At 38.5% G+C, this 23,818-nt stretch overlaps 1 protein-coding gene across 1 annotated transcript in view; it reads left to right on the top strand.

Annotated features, from left to right (window-relative positions):
• The window catches only part of LOC149459739 (uncharacterized), a 90,417-nt gene that overhangs the window by 3,895 nt on the left and 62,704 nt on the right, over positions 1-23,818 (top strand). The window contains exons 2-7 of the mRNA XM_089680718.1: positions 1,100-1,214; positions 2,136-2,310; positions 3,443-3,554; positions 4,684-4,790; positions 15,990-16,116; positions 19,806-19,926. Of these exons, the coding sequence (XP_089536844.1) occupies positions 1,100-1,214; positions 2,136-2,310; positions 3,443-3,554; positions 4,684-4,790; positions 15,990-16,116; positions 19,806-19,926 (757 nt within the window). The remainder of the gene's footprint in view (positions 1-1,099; positions 1,215-2,135; positions 2,311-3,442; positions 3,555-4,683; positions 4,791-15,989; positions 16,117-19,805; positions 19,927-23,818) is intronic.

The following is a 23,818-nucleotide window of genomic DNA, read 5'->3' as shown; positions in this document are numbered from 1 at the left end:
CTGCCCTCATAAATGTATTACTCTCATGCTAAGGATATTGATGAACACTCACTATATGTATAGCCAAAACTTTTTTTTATGTTTGAATAGAGTTTGGTAGGATTAGAATCTCTGCCAGGTTTGTGTTGCTTAATTTATTCATCATATGATCAAGAACCAATGTGTCTTGAGGGCACAAAACACTATCAGGACTTAAATGTTGTATTTTGTTAAAGGACTCGAGATGCAGAACCAGCAGTTCATGCTGCCTCTCTAAGAGTAGATTTAGACATGAGTCTAATCTCCCTTGTCTCTGAAGGCAATCCGCTTCTGGATTGCACTCCAGAGGCTACTGACAGGCAGTGAGGAAGTGATGCAACTTCTCCTCTCCACCTGTTTTAACCCCGTTTTTGCCAACAACTGAGCTGCAATCATGTGCGGGGAATTTGTGGCACTTCCCCCCATTTACTTGCATGCATAGTGATCAGCAGGCTTAAAGCGGAGTTCCACTCACCCTGTCAAAAAATAAATCAGCAGCTACAAAAACTGTAGCTGCTGACTTTTAAAAAAAACAGTCACTTACCTGTCCCGTGGTGTGTCCCCGCAGCCCTTTTCCCCGGCCATCCTGTATTCCAGGAGGCTGGCAACTTCAGTGTGGGCACCCGGCTGTGACTGCTTGCGGCTTCACAGCCGAGTACCCATTGCGCATGAGTGAGAAGCGCTGCGCTTCATGAATGGCCCCGTAGTCTTCTGGGACCTTTCATGTGTACCAAAAGACTACAGGGAGGACACCTTCCGATCGCCTAGGCGATCAGACCGGAAGTGGGAGCGGGTACCTGTCAAATTCGGGTACCCCCCCCCCCCCTGGTGATTGACATCCTCGGCTGCAAAAGGCGGCACGGATATATACGTGGAAATACAGAATGATGTGTGTATATATATATACGTGATTCTTTTTTGTTTTTATTCATGTGTCAGTGTGTCCGATAAGTTTTTCCTTCCTCTTTTGTGAACCTTTTTCCAAAACACACACACATATAATCAAGCTTTAAGTCCATTAACATTTTTCCAAACAGAATATTTAGTATTTATTAATAGTAATTCTATGATGCACATGCAGATACTACATTCAGAATACAGCCCAGTGTGGAAGAAGCGCTGGCAGAGGGGAGGCCTGTCGTGGCACTGGAGAGCACCATTATTACACATGGAATGCCTTATCCCCAAAATATCAGGTATTTTGTTTTGAATCTAGGAACTGTTGGAACTGAAAAAAAAAATCTGAAGAATATATTAAAAAAAGACATATTTTTAAAAATATATTTTAAAAAATATATTCTTCAGATTTTTTCTACTTTTATAAAAGTGATTTTAACATATGTTTTTATATATACTTGTAAATGCATTCCAAAAATATAGATTTTTATTTTTAAAGACATACAGTATATTTGAAATGCATTTTAAAAATATTTTTCATATATTTTGTAATAACAAATTTATATATATATATATATATATATATATATATATATATATATATATATATATATATAATATATAATGGCCAAAATTGTAGCATTTCAAATATATGTCAATATATTTGGGAAGAATATTTTAAAAACATATTTCAAATATGTTTTTCTTTCATATGGGGAACCAAGTCCTCCAGCGGCGCACTATCACTGCTGCAGAGGCTTCCATCTTCAGAGTCGTGCAGGAGTCTCAGCCACAGCAAACAACTCTAAAGGAACGACATGGGTATGCAGTTCCTTCAGAGCACATGCGCCGGTGATGTCACCCACTGCTGCTCCATAGAATATCTTCTAAATGGTAATATTCAATTTACTTGCAGGTAAGCTTTATTATAAGCTTACCTGTAAGTAAAAATGAAAAAGTGACTTTACTACCACTTTAATATGATTTTGCACATATTTTAAAAACAATTGCAAGGTTATTATTTGCGACTTTTTGCACAAATGCGGATACAGCGTACATTTGTCCATCAAAATTTTATAAATAGATCTAAATTATTTACTATTACTGGATGCAAATTCATGGAACAAAACTTAGTTGTAAGAAATGAAAGATTACTCTTAAACTCAGTATTCAGAATGCCTAGTTTTATACACCCTTTCCATCTGCCATGCAACTTATAGAATGGCTAATGAAGTGGAAGAAATTGTTCGGGTGAATGGATCAGTACCAGCAACAGTGGGTATCATAGAAGGTAAAGTTCATATCGGGCTCCGTGAAGAAGAATTGAAGTTCCTGGCGACCAGAAAAGACTGCGTGAAAGTGTCACGGAGGGACTTGCCATATGTCCTCAGCCAGGTACTCCAGCTGTAAAGTCACATATGAAGTCCTATGTATAGGGAGCTTTACAGATTCTGATTTTTTTTGTTTTTGTTTTGAGATTGTAAAGTTTCTTCAGTGTTGTGTTTTTTTTTTTTTTCTAGTTTTAAATATAAGAGCGTTTGAACTTCAATGTGTGTTTTAATCTTAATGTAGCACTACCTTTTTAAGAGTCGCTGAGTTTTGGGCCCCCCTATAGTCTTGCACAGCCAGGCAACACATATCTTCCACACAGACTTGCATCCAGGAGAAAGTAACCAATCCTTGAGCTTGTTTTTTGGATTTTATTAGGGGAATTTTTACTTGCAAATGCGCCCATGTGCTTGATCCCTAGTAAACTTGTCATTTTTTTGCATGTTATTTAGTGGTGCAGGCATTTCTCAGTATAGAGGGTATTGTATATGTGTTGCCGTTTAGCACAAAGTGACAGCATCTGTGCAAAACCATCCCCCATCCACTTTCTCTTCTCCCTCTTTATTCTCTCTTCTCCCTCTGCTGCTCCTTCCACTGCCACCAATATACCCAATGTCAACTGGTGTCAGAGGGAACCGTGACATCACCTCCTCCTTTACCTGACAGTGATCAAACCTAGCATAGTTTTGTTGAAGTACCACATTGCACCTGTGGGCAGCGCACAAGAAAACATTAACTCACAACTGATATGGAGCAGCAATCATTTTAGTTAAATAAGCTGGAGGGCAATTGAGGATGTTAGATTTAGGCAGTTTGCAAAATATACAAACGAAACAGAGATACTAAGCAGTTTTACTTTCAAGAAAAATTTTAAAGTAATTGACATACTTTGATGATCTGTCCCAACCCTTCTGCGCTCCATGGCTGCAAGTGTCCTGCCTCCTCCTCCCCAGCAGTTCTGTTAAAAAGCAGACACTTCAACTCAAAGTCTGATTTATGTTTTCAGCTGTCATATCACAATGCATTGTAAAGATAGCTTTCAAATTATTTTAGATGTGAAAATAAACAAAAAAATATATATAAAATGACATTTTAAGGAATACAGTAAACCGTTTTCTGTATATTTGTTTTTTTCTTAATACGGTTTGTGAACATATATTCTAAAGTGAAAATTAATTTCTAAAACTTCTTTTTCTAGGGTCTTTCTGGTGGGAGCACTGTGTCTGGGACAATGATAGCGGCCCATCACGCGGGGATCTCTGTGTTTGTGACTGGTGGGATAGGGGGAGTACACCGTGATGGAGAGAACAGTAAATACTTTGTTAATTTGTTCATAATCATGTTATGGATACCAAAAGGGATATTATGTCCATGGCTGCTGTTAGAAACCACGAGGCGCCACTCAGTCAACCTGACAGACTCCCCCCTCCCCCTCAAATAAACACAGTTTACTATGCTTCAATTATGAATGAATACAGTGAGTGATTGGAACAGATTGCTTGTTGTGTTCATTCAGGAAAGGAAGGGACTGGTAAATGTGACATATTTACTGGACCCTTCCCTCATTCTCCACCCTGAAGGATACTATTGTGTGTTTGCAGCTGCCAGTGGAAGAGAGGAGGGAAGCCGGCAGCACTGAAGGAGTTTGGGGGGGGGGGACACAGGGGCTTCTGGGCAGCAGGGGGAACTGTATGGTGCACAGGGAGGGCGATTGATGTGATGGGGGCAATTACTGGAACCAATCCCCTGTATGGCTATCTGCAGATAGCCGGTGGGAGGGAGCGGAGAAGAAACCAGCTTTCAGCTGCAGCAGAAATAGCTATACAGGGGATTGGTTCCAGTAATTCCCCCCAAACCTGCTGCCTGACCCTCCTGCTGGCCTGGGCCCTATACAGGAAGACCGGTGGTACCCCCTTATCCACAGCCCTACTTTTGACGCACACCTAATATGTCCAGCATTCCACAGTGTTTAAGCTGAATGGCCCAGTACAAATGGCAGCTCAGAAAAGTCTTTGCTTCACTTCATGTCATGAACTTGGATAGGGAACATTCCTCAAGAAGACGTTATGTTTTTCTTTTCAATTTTGCAGCATATTGCTGTTTTTCTGTCTAATTTTCCCCATTTTTTTTGGTTTACAGTAACATCACAAGTTTCCATTTTTTGTTTTTTTAAGCTCAAAAAAATGTCTGTCAACGGGGAGTTAGGGGAAAAGGGAAACAAAATGAAAGACGTTTATTTTGCTCATCTTTATAGATGTTCTTATCAGCATCTTAAAAAACTGTCAGCCAGGCATTTATTGGAAGCTAAAATGTTCATGTGTGTTTATAGTAAAATGTATACATTTGTAGCTCTATTTACAAATACAGTACATTTTTAATGTAGTACAAGATGTTTTTTATCCATAGTTCTGCATCAGTGTAATCCCCTATTTGTTTCAGCCATGGATGTTAGCGCAGACTTGACTGAACTCGGGAGGACACCAGTAGCCGTGATATGTGCTGGAGTGAAATCCATTCTGGACGTTGGCCGCACCCTGGAATATTTGGTAAGTGAAGCTTTGATTAAATTTACAGATCTTTATTTTAGGCGATTGTAAAGGTTTATTTTTTAAATTACATATTATACTTAAAGAGTGGCTCCAATCCTTCTCTTCTAGGGTCCCCCTCCGGTGCTCTGGGCTCCTTCTCTTCTCCATGCTCCACCATAGGAAGCCGCTTCCTATGGTGGCACATGTGCAGACTCAGTCCCAAGCAGCATTGTGTGTGTATGTGTGTCTATTGAAACACACAGTGTAGCTTGGACCCGTCCCTACTTCCTTGCCACTGGATTTGATTGCCAGCAGCCAGAGTCAATGGATCCTGCTGCTCTCACTGAGTCCAGTGAGGAAGGAAAGCGAGATCAGCACCACTGCTCTTGAGTGCTGGATCGAGATCATGCCCAGGTAACTGTTTATCGGGAAGCTGCACATAAGTTTTGTTTTTTTTTTACCTTAATACAGAGAATTAATTAGGGTAAAAAACCTGTAGCATTTACAACCATTATCCGGAAAATAGTCTGGGGAAATGGTGGAATGTTGCCATGGTAAAGGATTTCATGAGAACAGGGCCATGCTGGGGGTACATGCTGTCCAAGATGGCCATTTTTGCTGCCCCCTCTGGCAACAGTTTTTCTGTGCATTTGCAACTTCTGATTTTTGAATCCTGGGAAACAAATGAGACAGATGTGCATAGGCCAGGGTCTTAACACAAAAGATGAGACAAATTTTCAATCCATACAGATGCACAGTTAAGAAGTGGTCAGGGGCAGGTTTTGTTCTGTTGCAGTGTTACTTTTCAGCAGATGAGGGAGACAATTATGATTGAGTCTGAACTCTTAGAGCCCCTTATATATAATACATTTCACAGCTCCTATTTAAGTGTATCTAAGCCAAGAACAAGAATGTAATATGTTGCAGCTTATCTGTCCTTAAATGTGGTAGATGCATTTGTGTTTTTTTTTTCAGGCTTTTTGCAAGTACAAAAAAACTACTTGTTGATCTTGTCTAAAATATCTTTCTTTAAAACATTTTGTGCACTGAACTGAAATGTTAAACCATCTTATCAGCCCTCTCAGTTATCTTCTATAAACTGTCAGGGCACCTCTCTATGTAACAGAGATGAGAAAAGAGGGAAAGTGATTGTAGTCCAAATCAGGAGAGCAGTCTAGACCAGTGTTTCTCAAACTTTATTCATTCAAGGCACCCTTTAAAAATATGGACAGTCCCGAGGCACCCTTTAAAATCATGGACAGACTTGAGGCACCCTTTAAAATTATGGACAGTCCCGAGGAACCCTTTAAAATCATGGACAGACTTGAGGCACCCTTTAAAATTATGGACAGTCTCGAGGCACCATTTAAAATTATGGATAGTGCAGAGGCACCCTTTTAAAATTATGGACAGTCTTGAGGCATCCCATTCTAAAATGTGAAAAACTATCCTAATAGTTTTATATAAAGCAGCAACATCCACACACATGTAGGACATCCAACATTAGAGGTGATTTATTCTTTCAAATCAAATACACTTTTGCACACTGGTACTGAGTAGTATTCCAGTGTTTCTCTTCTCCCTCAGTTTTTCTAAATCACTGAGCTGATGTGACCCCAGCACTGATGGAGAGGAGCATGGGAGGGTCATACTAGGATGCTGTGCAGGCAACTGACATAGTCTTTATCAACTGATGATGTCATTGGTTGTAAGGAATCCGGTAGCTAGAAGGTTGTAATGGTTCACAATGAAAACCTGTGGCTTTATGTAACTAAAAGGCAGGCTTTTTTTCCACCCACTGGCTTGTATACAAGTTTTGGGCAATTTTTATAAATTTTGCCAAGGCACCCTTGAAGAAACCTCAAGGCACCCCGGGGCGCCTGGGCACCCTGGTTGAGAAAGGCTGGTCTAGGGGGACAAAACAAAAATTATAAAACTTTTCTTTTTTTACCCAAATAATAAATATATCCACCAATCCCACCTTACAAAAAGTGTCCAAAATATCAAAATAGTGTCCCAAATGTCTCAATTATCAAAATAAATCTCCACACATGTAAGCCATTAAATTCTTTCTTCTTCAAACTTGCAAATCCTGATGACAATAAACCTCAAAGGAAAAAAAAAGTTAACATAGTGTCATACCTTTTTAAATAATAAAACACACGTGCCACTCTCTGTGCAACATGCAAAATCTATATACACGTGTATACTCTATAAGTGAGCATCTATATGCATGCAGAAATATATCAATGAAAGACACTCACATAAAGTGTCAGCTGCAAACATAAGTGAAACTAAAAATGTCACTCCACACTCTGTATACATAAGTGTACACCTTAGACCCAAACCAGCAATCTCCACCTCATGTGCTGATGGATAATTACCCTATGTAGGAAAAGATAGGGCATCACACCACTCTGGGTTACTATCTCATCATTCAGATTTCAGGCTTCCTCCAATCCTAGGATTATTCCTCCATTTCCCTCATGAGAAAATTCACAATTACCGAAAGTAGATAAAACACAGTCTTCCTTTATTTGGCAACTTACATTAAAATATGGGTGAAGCAGCTCCTCCTCACAGGGATACAGATAAAGACAAGTTTAGGGAAACATTAGCCGCATGTTCCCACTTCCAAGATGGCCGCGATCGCACTTCCGGTCAGCGTCGATACGTCTGACGTCACGTGGTCCTGACGCGTTTCGTCACTTCCTATGACTTTTTCAGAAGGGTAAGGACGTCTACGCATCGACTCCTTATGTACCGCCCTTCCTACATTAACGGCACCACTAACCGCCATCTTGGAAGCTGGAAACCGCCGCCCACACTCATTTTCATTATCCCTTATTACAACAATGAATCTAAAGGACATTTCACATCTTATCCCAAACCCTGTGCCTCTATACTATCGTTTATAGCACCAAGAGCACCATTAAATATGCACATCAATAAGATCCAAAACGCCAACACACAGATAAATACATCTTAAAACGTTAGACACATATATATACTCTCTATTATTCTATATACTCCAAATTAATCTACTTCACCCTTCAAAACAACCTTGTGAATACAACCTTATATCATTCTTAAAAACAATTCAAATATATTAAAATATACCTATCCTCATTGCTATATTATTCATACAATATACCCCCTCTGCTGGTCAAAAATTGGAACCACCCCTATACTATATTAGTTACTTTAATTCTATCCTGTTTTCTTATAAAACAACTTAAATACCATAATTATCATTATATAACCTATATATCAATATTAATATCAGTATATACGTCTACCCTTTTCCCATATGTCCAGACACATATCCTAACGCCTAATAAGCAATTTTCTTAATATTATACTAAAATCAAATACACATCATTAAATAATTCTTAATTAAAATCAGCCTTATATTATCTCAAAATTTACTATTATCAATCTTATATTATATTACCTCCATGGGTCCCCATATAAATTTTCACGAATCCATATAACCTTCCCTCAATATATATTGGGTTTTATTAAAATTTCCTATAAGGTAAATATAATATATTAGATCTAAAATCATCTAAAAGAGTTATTTTATAAAATATTAATTAAAAAAAAAAAAAAAAAAATATAATATTAAAAATCCGAAATAAAACAGTTCAAATCCAGTTCTACATTTAAACCATTCGGTTTCAAAGTATTCAAATTAAAAATCCAATACATCTCGTTTTGTGAAATGCTTTTTACCCTATTACCTCCCCTCCAATGGGAGTCCACCGTGTCTATACCACAAAACCTTATGCTGCTAGGATCCGAATTGTGGTATTCTTTAAAATGACGTGAGACATTATGGTCCTTTTTCCCTTTAATAATATTAGCTACATGTTCTTTTAGTCTGGTACCTAAATTCCTTTTGGTTCTTCCCACATATTGTAATGGACATGGACATTCTAATACATAAGTCACATACTTAGTGTCACATGTAATGAATTTTTTTATATTGAATTCTTCTCCTGTGTGAACCGATTTGCAACTCCCGATTTTTTTCCCTTTAGTGCCTGTTACTTTACACATTTTGCATCTTTTACATGGATAGAACCCCTGTAGATCAAACATCCTCATTTTTTTGGGGGGTGAGATAACCCCCTTAACTAATAAGGTCCTTAGATTGTCACTTTTTCTGTAAACAAACTGGGGTTGGTTGGGTAACACATTACTCAATCTCTGATCTTTTTTCAGGATAGGCCAATATCTTTTAAAAATACTCTCTATATCTTTATACTGACAGTGGAATTTTGAAATAAAAGCCCAATCCGCTACATTTCTTTCCTCTTTCCTTTTAATTTTAGTCTTTATTTTAGTATCTCCTATGTAATTTTTACTGACTTTAAATCTAGCTTTTTCTAATTCAATTGGATTATATCCTTTCAAAACAAATCTTTGTTTTATTAATTCTGATTGTATAATGTAATCCTCTAATTTTGAACAATTCCTCATTATTCTAGTAAATTGTCCAATGGGAATCCCACGAATCCATTGGGGATGGTGGCAGCTCGTCGTAGGAATAAACCCATTCCTGTCAGTGTCCTTAAAAAAAGTCTTAAAACAAATTCTGTTTTCATGTTTAAAAATATTCAAATCCAAAAAATTGGCCGATTCCTTATCTATTTTACATGTAAGTCCCAACCCATACTCATTATCTTTAATCACATCTAGAAAGATTTGTAAATTCTCATCCGTACCCTCCCAGATAATTAAAATATCATCAATATATCTTCTCCAGATTTTGAGACCTTCCCATTGTCTACCAAAAATGACCTTATCTTCCCATTTGGATAAAAGGATATTTGCCACACTTGGGGCAAACTTGGCGCCCATCGCCACACCCTTTCTCACCGTCACCCTAAAAAACAAATATACAAATGCTGACCCTAAAAATACCCCCTGGTATTCATGTACATATATAAGAATACACAGCATGAATACCAGGGGGTATTTTTAGGGTCAGCATTTGTATATTTGTTTTTTAGGGTGACGGTTTTTATTGCAGTATACATCACATAATGGAGGTGTTTAATTTTTTGGATAATAGAAAGATCAATGTAGAAGAAATATTTTCAACAACAAATATTGAAAGAAATGACAATTTAGAATTTTTAATTAAAAAAGCTAAATATAGCATGGAGAAAAAAATACAATTATGGTGGGATATCCTGACATTAGAGAAATATCTGGCAGAGGGGATAGTTCCAAGGAGATTGAGGTGGGATTTGGGACCCAATGATGGGTTAAATGAAGATGAAGATTCAATGAAAGAATGGATGGGCCTTTTCCACAAATGTGAAAATCAGTTGCTAAATCTACTATTGGATAGGAAAAGAAGGAAATTGACAATGGTGGAGTCAAAAATATTAGACATAAAAATGAAGGTGGAAGTTTTTAAAGATAAAAAAAGAGTATAATGAGTTATTTAAAGTGGTACATGAACATTTGAATAAAAAAGATGTGGAAATTAAGAGGCAGAAGCAGAAAAAGTTTAACAGGGATATGGAAGACTATAAGAATAACAAGATTTATAAATGGCAAGATTTTGTAATCAATAATTGTCAGTCAAATGAGTCATCACCTGTGAGATCACTGAGTGAAGAAAAGAGAGGGGATCAGGAGATACAGAGGTCTGTTCTTCCTAAAAAGATGCCTGCATTTCAGAAAAAATCGGGTCAATCTAGAACACCCCAAAGGAATAATGGAAATGGATATAGCAAACCCCATAGTCCATCCTATCAGACATATAATGTTCCAGTTTATAATAGATTTCAACCATTAGAAGGTTGGAAAAATAATTATGGAAATGGATATGTGAACAACCCCAGAGGGAATAGAGGGAGAGGAGGTTTTCAAAGGAATCTTTTTCAGAGGAACTTCAGAGGCCGCCCCCCGGGTCCACCACAAATGGTCCCATACTACCCATATCAATGGGAAAGGGATCCAAGGGAGTCATCCCCTTACAGGAGAGAGTGGGGGGGCAGACCGGTCCCAAGATTAGAGGAGGGAGGAGGAACTCCTTATCAAAGAATAGAAAACCAGCCACAAGAGATGGGAAACGAAAACAAAAGGAAAAGGCAGGAAACATAGGGGAAGGAATTTATAATATTAGTTCCATAGTTTTAACGGATAATGAGATTAAGGTGCTTGATAAAGGTTTGAAATTTGCCCCAAAAGGGAATCTGAATAAATTTAATACCTATATCGATATTAATAAATATATTAGAAAATTGAATATTAAAAAATATTTTGCGTCCTTACCAGGACCCACCACTCTGACAAATAGAAACAGTGGATCTACTTTTACTCATAGTAATCTTAAGAATAAGTCCACATTTAATCCGGTCAATTAAAAAAAACAGAATATAGAGGTCTTAAAACAAATGGTAATAGAAGATCTCCGTAGTTTACAAATTTCTAAGGTTATGGAAGAAAGAAGTATCTTTCAGGGCTTAAATGATTTAAAAAAAGAAAAGAATGTAGTGATCAGACCGGCGGATAAGGGGGGAGGGGTGGTGGTGATGGATAGAAAACAATATGAAGAAGAGTTGGAACTCATTTTAAGTGATTCAGACACATATGTGAAGATTTTAAAAAATCCGATAATTTTATATAAAAAACAGTTAAAAAAATTAGTGAATCAAGCGAAAGAGAATAAAATTTTAAATGAGAAAGAAGCATTATATTTAATTTCCTCACATTGTAGAACCCCGTTTATTTACATTTTACCTAAAATACATAAAAGCTTGACGAAGCCCCCGGGTAGGCCCATTATAAATGGTATTGGGTCTATTCATTCGAGAATCGGTGAATATGCAGACTTTTTTCTGCAACCAATTGTAAAGGGAATGCCGTCGTATCTGAAGGATAGCAGAGATGTGATAGATCTATTAGAAGGAATGGAGATCTCACAGAATACCCTTTTTGTTACAATAGATATTAATTCCCTTTATACTAACATTAGACATCATGATGGTATTGAGGCTGTGAAATGGGGTCTGAGGAACTTCTCAGACTTACATCTGAAACAGAGGAAGTTCATTATCCAATTGCTCGAGTTCAGTATGAGCAAGAACTTCTTTTGGTATAAAGGGGAGTTTTATGAACAGAGAAAGGGTGTGGCGATGGGCGCCAAGTTTGCCCCAAGTGTGGCAAATATCCTTTTATCCAAATGGGAAGATAAGGTCATTTTTGGTAGACAATGGGAAGGTCTCAAAATCTGGAGAAGATATATTGATGATATTTTAATTATCTGGGAGGGTACGGATGAGAATTTACAAATCTTTCTAGATGTGATTAAAGATAATGAGTATGGGTTGGGACTTACATGTAAAATAGATAAGGAATCGGCCAATTTTTTGGATTTGAATATTTTTAAACATGAAAACAGAATTTGTTTTAAGACTTTTTTTAAGGACACTGACAGGAATGGGTTTATTCCTACGACGAGCTGCCACCATCCCCAATGGATTCGTGGGATTCCCATTGGACAATTTACTAGAATAATGAGGAATTGTTCAAAATTAGAGGATTACATTATACAATCAGAATTAATAAAACAAAGATTTGTTTTGAAAGGATATAATCCAATTGAATTAGAAAAAGCTAGATTTAAAGTCAGTAAAAATTACATAGGAGATACTAAAATAAAGACTAAAATTAAAAGGAAAGAGGAAAGAAATGTAGCGGATTGGGCTTTTATTTCAAAATTCCACTGTCAGTATAAAGATATAGAGGGTATTTTTAAAAGATATTGGCCTATCCTGAAAAAAGATCAGAGATTGAGTAATGTGTTACCCAACCAACCCCAGTTTGTTTACAGAAAAATTGACAATCTAAGGACCTTATTAGTTAAGGGGGTTATCTCACCCCCCAAAAAAATTAGGATGTTTGATCTACAGGGGTTCTATCCATGTAAAAGATGCAAAATGTGTAAAGTAACAGGCACTAAAGGGAAAAAAATCGGGAGTTGCAAATCGGTTCACACAGGAGAAGAATTCAATATAAAAAAATTCATTACATGTGACACTAAGTATGTGACTTATGTATTAGAATGTCCGTGTCCATTACAATATGTGGGAAGAACCAAAAGGAATTTAGGTACCAGACTAAAAGAACATGTAGCTAATATTATTAAAGGGAAAAAGGACCATAACGTCTCACGTCATTTTAAAGAATACCACAATTCGGATCCTAGCAGCATAAAGTTTTGTGGTATAGACACAGTGGACTCCCATTGGAGGGGAGGTAATAGGGTAAAAAGCATTTCACAAAACGAGACGTATTGGATTTTTAATTTGAATACTTTGAAACCGAATGGTTTAAATGTAGAACTGGATTTGAACTGTTTTATTTCGGATTTTTAGTATAATATTTTTTTTTTTTTTTATTAATATTTTATAAAATAACTCTTTTAGATGATTTTAGATCTAATATATTATATTTACCTTATAGGAAATTTTAATAAAACCCAATATATATTGAGGGAAGGTTATATGGATTCGTGAAAATTTATATGGGGACCCATGGAGGTAATATAATATAAGATTGATAATAGTAAATTTTGAGATAATATAAGGCTGATTTTAATTAAGAATTATTTAATGATGTGTATTTGATTTTAGTATAATATTAAGAAAATTGCTTATTAGGCGTTAGGATATGTGTCTGGACATATGGGAAAAGGGTAGACGTATATACTGATATTAATATTGATATATAGGTTATATAATGATAATTATGGTATTTAAGTTGTTTTATAAGAAAACAGGATAGAATTAAAGTAACTAATATAGTATAGGGGTGGTTCCAATTTTTGACCAGCAGAGGGGGTATATTGTATGAATAATATAGCAATGAGGATAGGTATATTTTAATATATTTGAATTGTTTTTAAGAATGATATAAGGTTGTATTCACAAGGTTGTTTTGAAGGGTGAAGTAGATTAATTTGGAGTATATAGAATAATAGAGAGTATATATATGTGTCTAACGTTTTAAGATGTATTTATCTGTATGTTGGCGTTTTGGATCTTATTGATGTGCATATTTAATGGTGCTCTTGGTGCTATAAACGATAGTATAGAGGCACAGGGTTTGGGATAAGATGTGAAATGTCCTTTAGATTCATTGTTGTAATAAGGGATAATGAAAATGAGTGTGGGCGGCGGTTTCCAGCTTCCAAGATGGCGGTTAGTGGTGCCGTTAATGTAGGAAGGGCGGTACATAAGGAGTCGATGCGCAGACGTCCTTACCCTTCAGAAAAAGTCATAGGAAGTGACGAAACGCGTCAGAGCCACGTGACGTCAGACGTATCGACGCTGACCGGAAGTGCGATCGCGGCCATCTTGGAAGTGGGAACATGCGGCTAATGTTTCCCTAAACTTGTCTTTATCTGTATCCCTGTGAGGAGGAGCTGCTTCACCCATATTTTAATGTAAGTTGCCAAATAAAGGAAGACTGTGTTTTATCTACTTTCGGTAATTGTGAATTTTCTCATGAGGGAAATGGAGGAATAATCCTAGAATTGGAGGAAGCCTGAAATCTGAATGATGAGATAGTAACCCAGAGTGGTGTGATGCCCTATCTTTTCCTACATAGGGTAATTATCCATCAGCACATGAGGTGGAGATTGCTGGTTTGGGTCTAAGGTGTACACTTATGTATACAGAGTGTGGAGTGACATTTTTAGTTTCACTTATGTTTGCAGCTGACACTTTATGTGAGTGTCTTTCATTGATATATTTCTGCATGTATATAGATACTCACTTATAGAGTATACACGTGTATATAGATTTTGCATGTTGCACAGAGAGTGGCACGTGTGTTTTATTATTTAAAAGGTATGACACTATGTTAAGTTTTTTTTCCTTTGAGGTTTATTGTCATCAGGATTTGCAAGTTTGAAGAAGAAAGAATTTAATGGCTTACATGTGTGGAGATTTATTTTGATAATTGAGACATTTGGGACACTATTTTGATATTTTGGACACTTTTTGTAAGGTGGGATTGGTGGATATATTTATTATTTGGGTAAAAAAAGAAAAGTTTTATAATTTTTGTTTGCTTGGCCTTCAAGGGTGGAGGTGGATAACTTTTCTGGGATATTGTATTGGGATTGTTTTGCTGTGTATTTTTATATATGGTCTAGGGGGACAACACTGTTCTGCCATAGATAATGTACAGCAAGTGAACTCTGTCACTCTAGGATAGGAAGTGGTACTGGCAGGATCACCAGATTAAAATAAAGGTGAGAAAATCCATTGAAAACAAAACGAATGCAGCCAGCACGTGTAAGGATTGGAAAGCTGTGATAAATTACATTTTTGTTCTTTGGTTTAGAAAGACTTTAAGCATATTTAATGCTATGCAACAGAATCGATCAATGTCTCCTACTGTACCTAGCTTTAGATAACCCTTTATAGGAGCACAACTGAATTTGCAAACAATCTGGGGACTACTCCTTGGTCCACTTTTTGTCAATTTGCATCAAAGTAGATGAACTGTTGATACAAGAAGTACATAAAGCAGATCTCCAGGCCTCAATGTAATTGTTTCCTTCATCCCCCTACACCTGGACAGTTTATTTATTGTCCAGAATTATTTAAAATTTGGAATGTGATATAGTGGTCACATGACAGTTTTTTAGTCCCATTCTTCTCCTTCCTGTGGTGTGGCGGTGGACAGGGAGCATTGGCGATGCACGGACTACATGTCCCAAAAGGTTGTGCATGTGGCCACTGTGGTCTTTCAGCCAATAGTAAAAACCACTGGCTGTGTTTGCTGCACCCATGTACTGAGAACTGTGGGGAATGGGCAGAGGCGGACTGGCAACTCATGGGGCACCCGGGCAATAGGGGATCATGGGGCCCCTGTGTCCTCGCCCACACTCAAACCACACCCAAAAAAGCCTATGAAAGGTACCAGGGGCATCTCATGGAACCCCCTACTGACCCTGGGCCCTAGGACAGTGCCAGAATGGTCAGTCCGCCCCTGGGAATGGGTATTATAATGATAGCTGGCCATGATAGTAAGCAGCTACTGAGGCTTAATGACATGTAGCATGCAGAGCATAGAGCTGTAATGCACAACAAAAAAATTAAAAAAAAACTGGAGTTATGCTTCTGTTTTTTGATCCAAATAAAGTGCAGAATTCCAGTTTTACTCCCTTGTATTTATTTGCAGGAAACAGAAGGGGTCTGTGTTTCCACTTTTGGGGACTCCAGAGAGTTTCCAGCTTTTTTCACCCCACACAGTGGCTGTCAGGCCCCATGTAATGTCCGCAATGTGGAAGAAGCTGCAAAGCTTATTGGTAAGTCATCATTTCTATACACTCCAAAAAGTTCACTCTGTTGTATGAAATGATACCTCTACTGCCATCAGGTCATTGGTCATGATGAGATGGTGATGTGACTAAAAGGGATGGATTATTCTCTTTATCCTGCTGTCCCACACATTACTTTGTCTCACTGCAGAAACTGTAAATCCTACAACAAGATCTAAAAAATACTGGATGCTTTTTCTAACGCTAATGTGAGAACAGTTACAAAAGGATAGCATGAAAATATTTTCAGGGAACTAAACCAACCATCTTGCTGAGGTCAGGAAATTTTATTTTTGTCTTCCTTTAACCACTTGCCCTCCTGAGGATTTACCCCCCTTCCTGATCAGGCCAATTTTTTCCTTACGACACTGCATTACTTTAACTGACAATTGTGCAATCGTGCAATGCTGCACCCAAATGAAATTTACGTCCTTTTTCTCCCACGAATTGAGCTATCTTTTGGTGGTATTTGATTGCCTGTGCATTTTTTATTTTTTGCACAATGAAAAAAAGACCGACAATTTTGAGAAAAAAACAATATTTTTGACTTTTTGCTATTAAATGTGTCCAGTAAAAAATTTTAAAAAATATCACATTTTGTCGAATTTACACCAAAATGTATTCTGCGACATGTCCTTGCTAGAAAAAAAATCCTGTGTAAATTAATTGTATTATGTGAAAGTTATAGTAATTACAAATGGCGGTATATATACTGGGATTTTTTCATTTTTACTATTAATCAGCGATTTATGGTGGGACTGCGGCAGACATTCTGACACTGGGAGGAACTGACTTGGTGTCATTGACATCCCCAGTGACACCAATACAGTGATCAGTGCTAACAAAAAGCACTGACACTGTACTAATGTCACTGGGCAGGAAGGGGTTAACCTAAGGGGCGATTAAAGGGTTAACTGTGTGCAGGGAGTGTTTTACTAAGGGGTGGTATGTGTATGTTTCACTGTAAGCACACTGCTCTGGATGGCTGTGCTATGCAAGGTCTCCAGCAAGGAGAACCATAAGCAGCACAGTGACATCACCAAATCTCACTCCAAATCTTGCAGTCCGAGGCAGCAACATAAATTTTTTCAATTAAAGCCAGTGCCAGACAACTAGGTCAAGGGGTAAAAGGATTTTCTCCTATGATCGTCGGCTCCCTCTATGTGACCCCAATAGGGTGTTTCCCTGAATAGCTCAATAAACAAATGTCAGGATCAAACAGCTGGAGCTGGCGATCATAGGAGATAATCTTTACAGACAATGCAACAAACATTCCTTGTGCAAGTGCTTAAAGTATTACTAAACCCACAACAGTAAAATCAGTCTGTAAATGCAGTAAAGCATGCTTGTTATACTCACTGTGGAACCTAAGGGGTTAATCCTCTGCATTGTGTAAAAACACTGTTTGATCCTGACTACTCTGATCCTCCCCTTCTTCCAGTGTTGCCCTCTTATCTCCTGATGAGACATATCCTGTGGAGTCACTCTGCACATGCTGAGTTTGGTGTGTATTGCTAGAGAGGTTTTTTTTTTTCTTGGCAGAGTGCATGTGATCAGCACTGTCCAGACAGAGGTCAGTGGATCTGTGTCCTCCTACAGAACACAGAATGAAAAATGAAAACTCCTCCTACAGGCTTTAGCCAGTGCTTGGCTGGACACTGATAGAAGTCACAAGACTGCTCTAACTGCTGATGAGAAAAGGTATTTGGCAGTTGTACTAAAATAATTGCACTTCCTTGTTCTGTGTACTATGGGAGACAGATATAGTGAATGCAGGGTCCTGCGTTTAATAACACTTTAAAGTGTAACTAAACCCAGGAGCCTGCATTCACTATATCTGGTCTCCCACAGTACACAGAGCATGTAAATGCAATTATTATAGTAAATACCTTTCCTCATCAGCAGTTTATAGCAGTCTTCTATCAGTGTCCAGCTGAGCACTGGTTTAAGCTTGTAGGAGGAGTTTTCATTCTTCCCTGATTGTCCTATGAGGCTGCAGGACCCCTGACCCTCTGTCTGGACAGTACTGATTGGCCCTGTGCCAATCACATGTACTTTACCAGGAAATATAAACTCTCTAGCAAAAGCAAAACACACCAAACTGAGCATGTGCAGCTTTCCCCCAAGGCTCTGTTCTATCAGCAGACGAAAGGGAGAATCAGAGAAGACAGGATCAAACATTCTTTTCACACAATGCAGAGGATTAACCTCTTAGGTTCTGCAGTGAGTATAACGAGCATGCTTTACTGTGTATACAGACTGATTTTACTGTTGTGGGGCTAGTAACACTTTAAAGAGGATCTTGAGCCCCCCCCACCCTCCCAAAAAAAAAAAATTAAAAGTCAGCAGCTACAAATACTGGCAATGACACTTACCTGTCCATGGATCAAACGCTGTCCTCACCTGGGACAGTTCTTCTTCATTCTTCAGGTCCCCAGTGCCTCCATGTCTAGTGTGGGAACCTGGTTGTGACTCCTTGTGAAGTCACAGCTGGCTTTGCACTGTGCATGCGTTAGTTGCGCTGCGCTTTGTGAATGGTGCCACAGCTTCCTGGGACCTGTGAGGTGTCCCAAAAGGCTGCAGGCAAAGGTGGAAGCTGGGTGATCCAAGTGGAAGTAGGAGTGGGTGCATAGCAAAAGTAAATATCCCCCAAAAAAGTGCCCAAAAGTTGAGAGGGGGAGGAGGTTGAAAAGTTCCGCTTTCAGACATCTGCACAGTGAATGTGTTTTACATAGAGTCCAAAATGTTTTTGTTGCCTTTTAGATAGAGCAGTGAAGGACTATAACTTATGTCATTGCCATTTGTATCCCCGCTGTGGAGATTTCCCATCCAGGGGTGGACTGACCATGCGGAAACTCGGGCACCGCCCAAGGGCCCGGGGTCAGTAGGGGGCCCCATGAGATGCCCCTGGTACCTTTTTTCATAGGCTTTTTTTGAATTTGGGCAAGGACACAGGGGCCCCATGCTCCCCTATTGCCCGGGGGCCCCATGAGTTGTCAGTCCGCCCCTGTTCCCATCATTTCTTGCTATGGTTGTCTAAAAGCACTGTAAATGAGGGGAAATCTTCAAAATGGGGACACAAACTGTGATATATAGTGGCGAAGGGTTGGAATCTGTAATAATACATACCTTTTAAGGCTAAAGTCCATAAAAAAACGAATATTGTCTAAATACAAGAGGCATGTGTATTCTTGCTTTAATATTGGTGTGCTTCGTGTATTTCTTCCAAATATGCACAGTAATCCAGTGTGAAACTTTGCCTGTGTGCAGGAGCTTCCTGTAATAAAGACTGCTGACTGTTGATCTCTCTTCTTGTGCAGAGTGACTGGTCCTGTCTCCGCCCCTCCTGTACTTTTCTGCAGGCAGATTGGGTCCCTCCCACAGCTCTGCTGTCTGCACAGACTATGTACAATACAGCGATGAGGTCACTGCTAATTTCACACAGTCAAGAGTGTGTAAAGGCATTTGGTGCAAACAAAGTGGATGCATAGCCTTTGTGGTTATTGAGGAATATATTTAAATGAACGTTTTTGTGCCCAGGGTTCAACTTTAAAAAGCAGCTGATTGAATGAATATTCCAGCTATTTGTTATATGTTCTTCATCAGAAAATTGAATTCTCTAGTTACCTGCTTGATTCCATATACCTGAATATTTACTCCATACCTTCTATCTTCAGCTCATTCCCTAGAGCTCAGACTGGGCAGCGGGGTCCTCATTGCTGTTCCCATCCCTCCGGAGCATGCTACCTCTGGAGAGGTAATAGAGGAAGCCATTCAGCAAGCACTGAAAGAAACCAGGTCTGTGTCTCCTTTTTGATTTTTAAATTGCCAATACATCTAAAATGAGAATTTTGGTCATGATACTGATGAGTAAAATAGTCGCTAGCTTCTTGTGTGACTCCAGATCATATCTCCTCACATCCTTCCCCCGTCTTACTCGTTCTGCTGGATTTTATGTACTGTTAAAAAGGTTGAATAAAGGAGGATTTCGTAAAGAGAATTGCACTAATTGCGCAGAAACATGAGCGTTCTCAAAGCTGTTGTCCCTGCAATAAGAGGCGGATTCAGTCTGTTGACATCTTTTTTTTTAACCACTTGCCCTCCAGAGGATTTTTTCCCCCCTTCCTGACCAGGCCATTTTTTGTGATACGGTGCTGCGTTACTTTGACTGACAATTGCACAGTCACGCAACACTGCACCCAAATTAAATTTATATCCTTTTTTCCCACAAATAGAGCTTTCTTTTGGTGGTATTTGATTGCCTGTGCGTTTTTTATTTTTTGCGCTATAAACAAAAAAGCCCCGACAATTTTGAGAAAAAAAACAATATTTTTGACTTTTTGCTATTAAACATGTCCAGTAAATAAAGTTTTAAAAATCAAATTTAGTTATAAATTTAGGCCCAAATTTTTTTTTTTTCCTAGTAATGGCGGCAATCACCGACTTACTGCGGGACTACAGGACTGCGGCGGGCATTCTGACACTGGGGGAAGTGACTTGGTGTCACTGACATCCCCAGTGACACCAGTACAGTGATCAGTGATAATGGCACTGGGCAGGAAGGAGTTAACGTGGGGCGATCAAAGGGTTAACTGTGTGCTGTTTCACTATGGGGGCTGTGTGTGTTTCACTGTAAGCACACAGGTCTCTCCCCCGTCGGAGATACTCGGCAATCAACACGTGCCAGCGAGTAATCGCCATCTTGAACCCGGTGATTGACAGCCGTGGCCACAAACTGCGAAATCACATATATATTTGTGATTTTACGCACCTCTGCTGCTCTGTAGCAGTATTTGGTATTGGTTAGAATGAGAGAGGTTTAGAACCCCTATCAGGTTTTTATTGCTGTCTGTGATCCTGCTGGGTACATGTGTCTTCCCTATTTTTGTTGGTGACCTTTGTTGGAGATAGTGATGGGAAATCCAAAACTATGATTGTATAGGAAAAGAAGGTAACACTGGGAACAGCTGTCTAAGTGTAATGATTTTGTAAATGATTGTTAATAGCATTTATATATTTTTTATTTAACTTTTGGAGACATGAAAATTTATATCATTTTGGTATATTATTATTATTATACAGGATTTATATAGCACCAACAATTTGTGCAGCGTTTTACAACGTCAGACAGTACAATCACAATACAATTTAATACAGTAGGAAACAGAGGGTTCTGCTCATTAGAGTTTACAATCTACAATAAACCTGTGTATTCGCAGCGCTGCAATTAGGTTGTATATACAAACCTGTCTAAAGCCTTGTTCACATGATGAGAACATATTATACAAATGAAACCGTTTTCAGAGCGATCATCCGATAATTTAATTGTTAGTACACAGCTTTCAAGAGTTGATCATGACAGCTCATGCAAAATAAACCGAAGGAACAAGCACAAAAATATTTCTCGTAAGATAACAGAACAAACGAATTTCGTTTAATCAGTACAGTATTTGTCCATAAAAAATCAAGTGACTAAGACCATGCATGCACAAAAATAAAATAATTCATTACAATACATTGAATAAAAGTAAATTCCTGTGCTCAGCCAACACAAACACTTAATAAGGGACTAAAATGCCTGTGCTCAGCCCGCCAAAAATGAAGATGAACAATACGGAACTGCTGCAACCAAAAAATCCTGAATACTGAATAAACAAAAGGTGTGCTGTCACTTTAAGGTTATGTGAACCTGTGCAAATCACCACACAGAACTATAAGTGATAATATGAATGACCAGAAATTATGAATGAATCAAAACAACATTTGCAGCCTTTATATTCAGCTTAGGAAGTTCATGTGAACCATATGAAACCCTCATGATGTATGCAATTCTGCTACCAAAATATTTTTGAGCCACATAAAAACACCTCTCATCTCAGCAGATTCAGAGGCAACATTATCAAATATTTCCTCCACATTAATTTTACGTGAACTGTGATATTCAAAAATATCCATTTTCAACCAGCAGCAAGAAAACATGTATCCAAATAATGGGACAATGTACATTCTTGCACTCAGCCAACACAATCACTAAATAAGGGACTAAAATGGTAAAAACCTGTGCTCAGCCCACCAAAAATTAGGATGAGCAATACGGAACCAAAAATCCTGAATACTGAACCCACTTACTAAATGTTTTAAAAGATGCGCTTTCCCTTTAATGTTATGTGAAACATATGCAAATCGCCACACACAACAATAAGGGATAATATGAATTAACAGAAATTATGAATTAATAGACACAACATATATCAATTGTGACATTTGCAGCCTTTATATTCAGCTCAGAACGTTTATGTGATCCATATGAAACCCCCATGATGTATGCTAGCCTTTTTCAATCAGGGTGCCCAGGCACACTGGGGTGCCTTGAGGTTTCCTCAGGGGTGCCTTGGCAAAATATCTAAAAAAAAAATTGCCCAAAACTTGTATACAAGCCAGTCAGTGGAATAGGCCTGCCTTTAAGTTACACAAAGCCACAGGTTTTCATTGCGGACCATTACAGCCTTCTAGCCTCCAGTGTCCTGACAACCAATGACATCCTCAGTTGATAAGGAGAATGTCAGTTGCCTGCACAGCATTCTTGTTTGACCCTCCCCTGCTCCTCTGCATCAGTGCTGGAGTCACATTAGCTGACGGAGAAAAACTGAGGGAGAAGAGAAACATTGTCATACTAGTCAGTACCAGTGTACAAAAGTATATTTTCTTTGGAAGAATAAATCACCTCTAATACTGGGTGTTCTACATGTGTGGATATTGCTGCATTATATAAAACCATTAGAACAGTTTTTTACATTTTATTATGGAGTGCCTCAAGACTGTCCATAATTGTAAAGGTTCCTTGTGCCTGTCCATAATTTTAGAGGGGGCCTTGCCCAAAAAAAGGTTGAAAAACACTGATGTATGCAATTCATTGATTATTTCGTAAGTGGATTTAGTATTCAGTATTTTTTTGGTTGAAGCACTTCCGTATTGTTCATCTGTTCATTGTTACAACCACATTCATAATGGGCAGCACAGTGGCTAAATAATTAGCACTTCCGCCTGGAAGTACTAGGGTTGTTGGTTCAAATCCTAACCATGGCACCACCTGCCTGGAGTTTGCATGTGCTTCCTGTGCCTGCGTGGGGTTCCTCTGGGTACTCCGGTTTCCTCCCAGACTCCAAAGACAGGCTGGTAGATTAATTGGATCCTGTCTAAATTGGCCCTAGTATGTGTATGTATAAATGTAAGTTAGGGACTTTAGATTGTATACTCCTATAGGGTTAGGGACTGATGTGAATGTACAATATGTGTGTGCAAATTGATGGTGCTATATAAGTACCTGATATAAATAAAATATTCAGAGTGTAACATTTAACATGGTACTGTATAAATGGCCCCGCAACCCCCCAATGGGACATCAGGGGACCTTCTTACCCTGCTAGCTGTCATGATAAAAAAAATAATTAAATTCAGTTGTCTATTCAGAGTTCTGTGAATGGGAAACTACAAGTCCCAACAGCCTTTGCAGCTGTCGGCTTGTAGTTCTCAATAAATTACCACCGTGCTGTTAACACTGTGGTAGTTCATTGATTCTTTCTGTCAGTGTAAACCTCCCGCCTCGTACGAGGTATGAGCACACAGATTACACTTGACAATCTGCACAAGACCTGCATGGCACCAGCGATTTGCTGATCACTGGTGAAAT

Source organism: Staurois parvus, unplaced genomic scaffold (assembly GCF_062004578.1).
Source record: "Staurois parvus isolate SC_StPar_1 unplaced genomic scaffold, SC_StPar_1.0 ptg000249l, whole genome shotgun sequence".
Classification (NCBI taxonomy): Eukaryota; Metazoa; Chordata; class Amphibia; order Anura; family Ranidae; genus Staurois; species Staurois parvus.
Note: the sequence above shows the minus strand (reverse complement) of the source record. Positions and strands in the feature narration are given on the sequence as shown.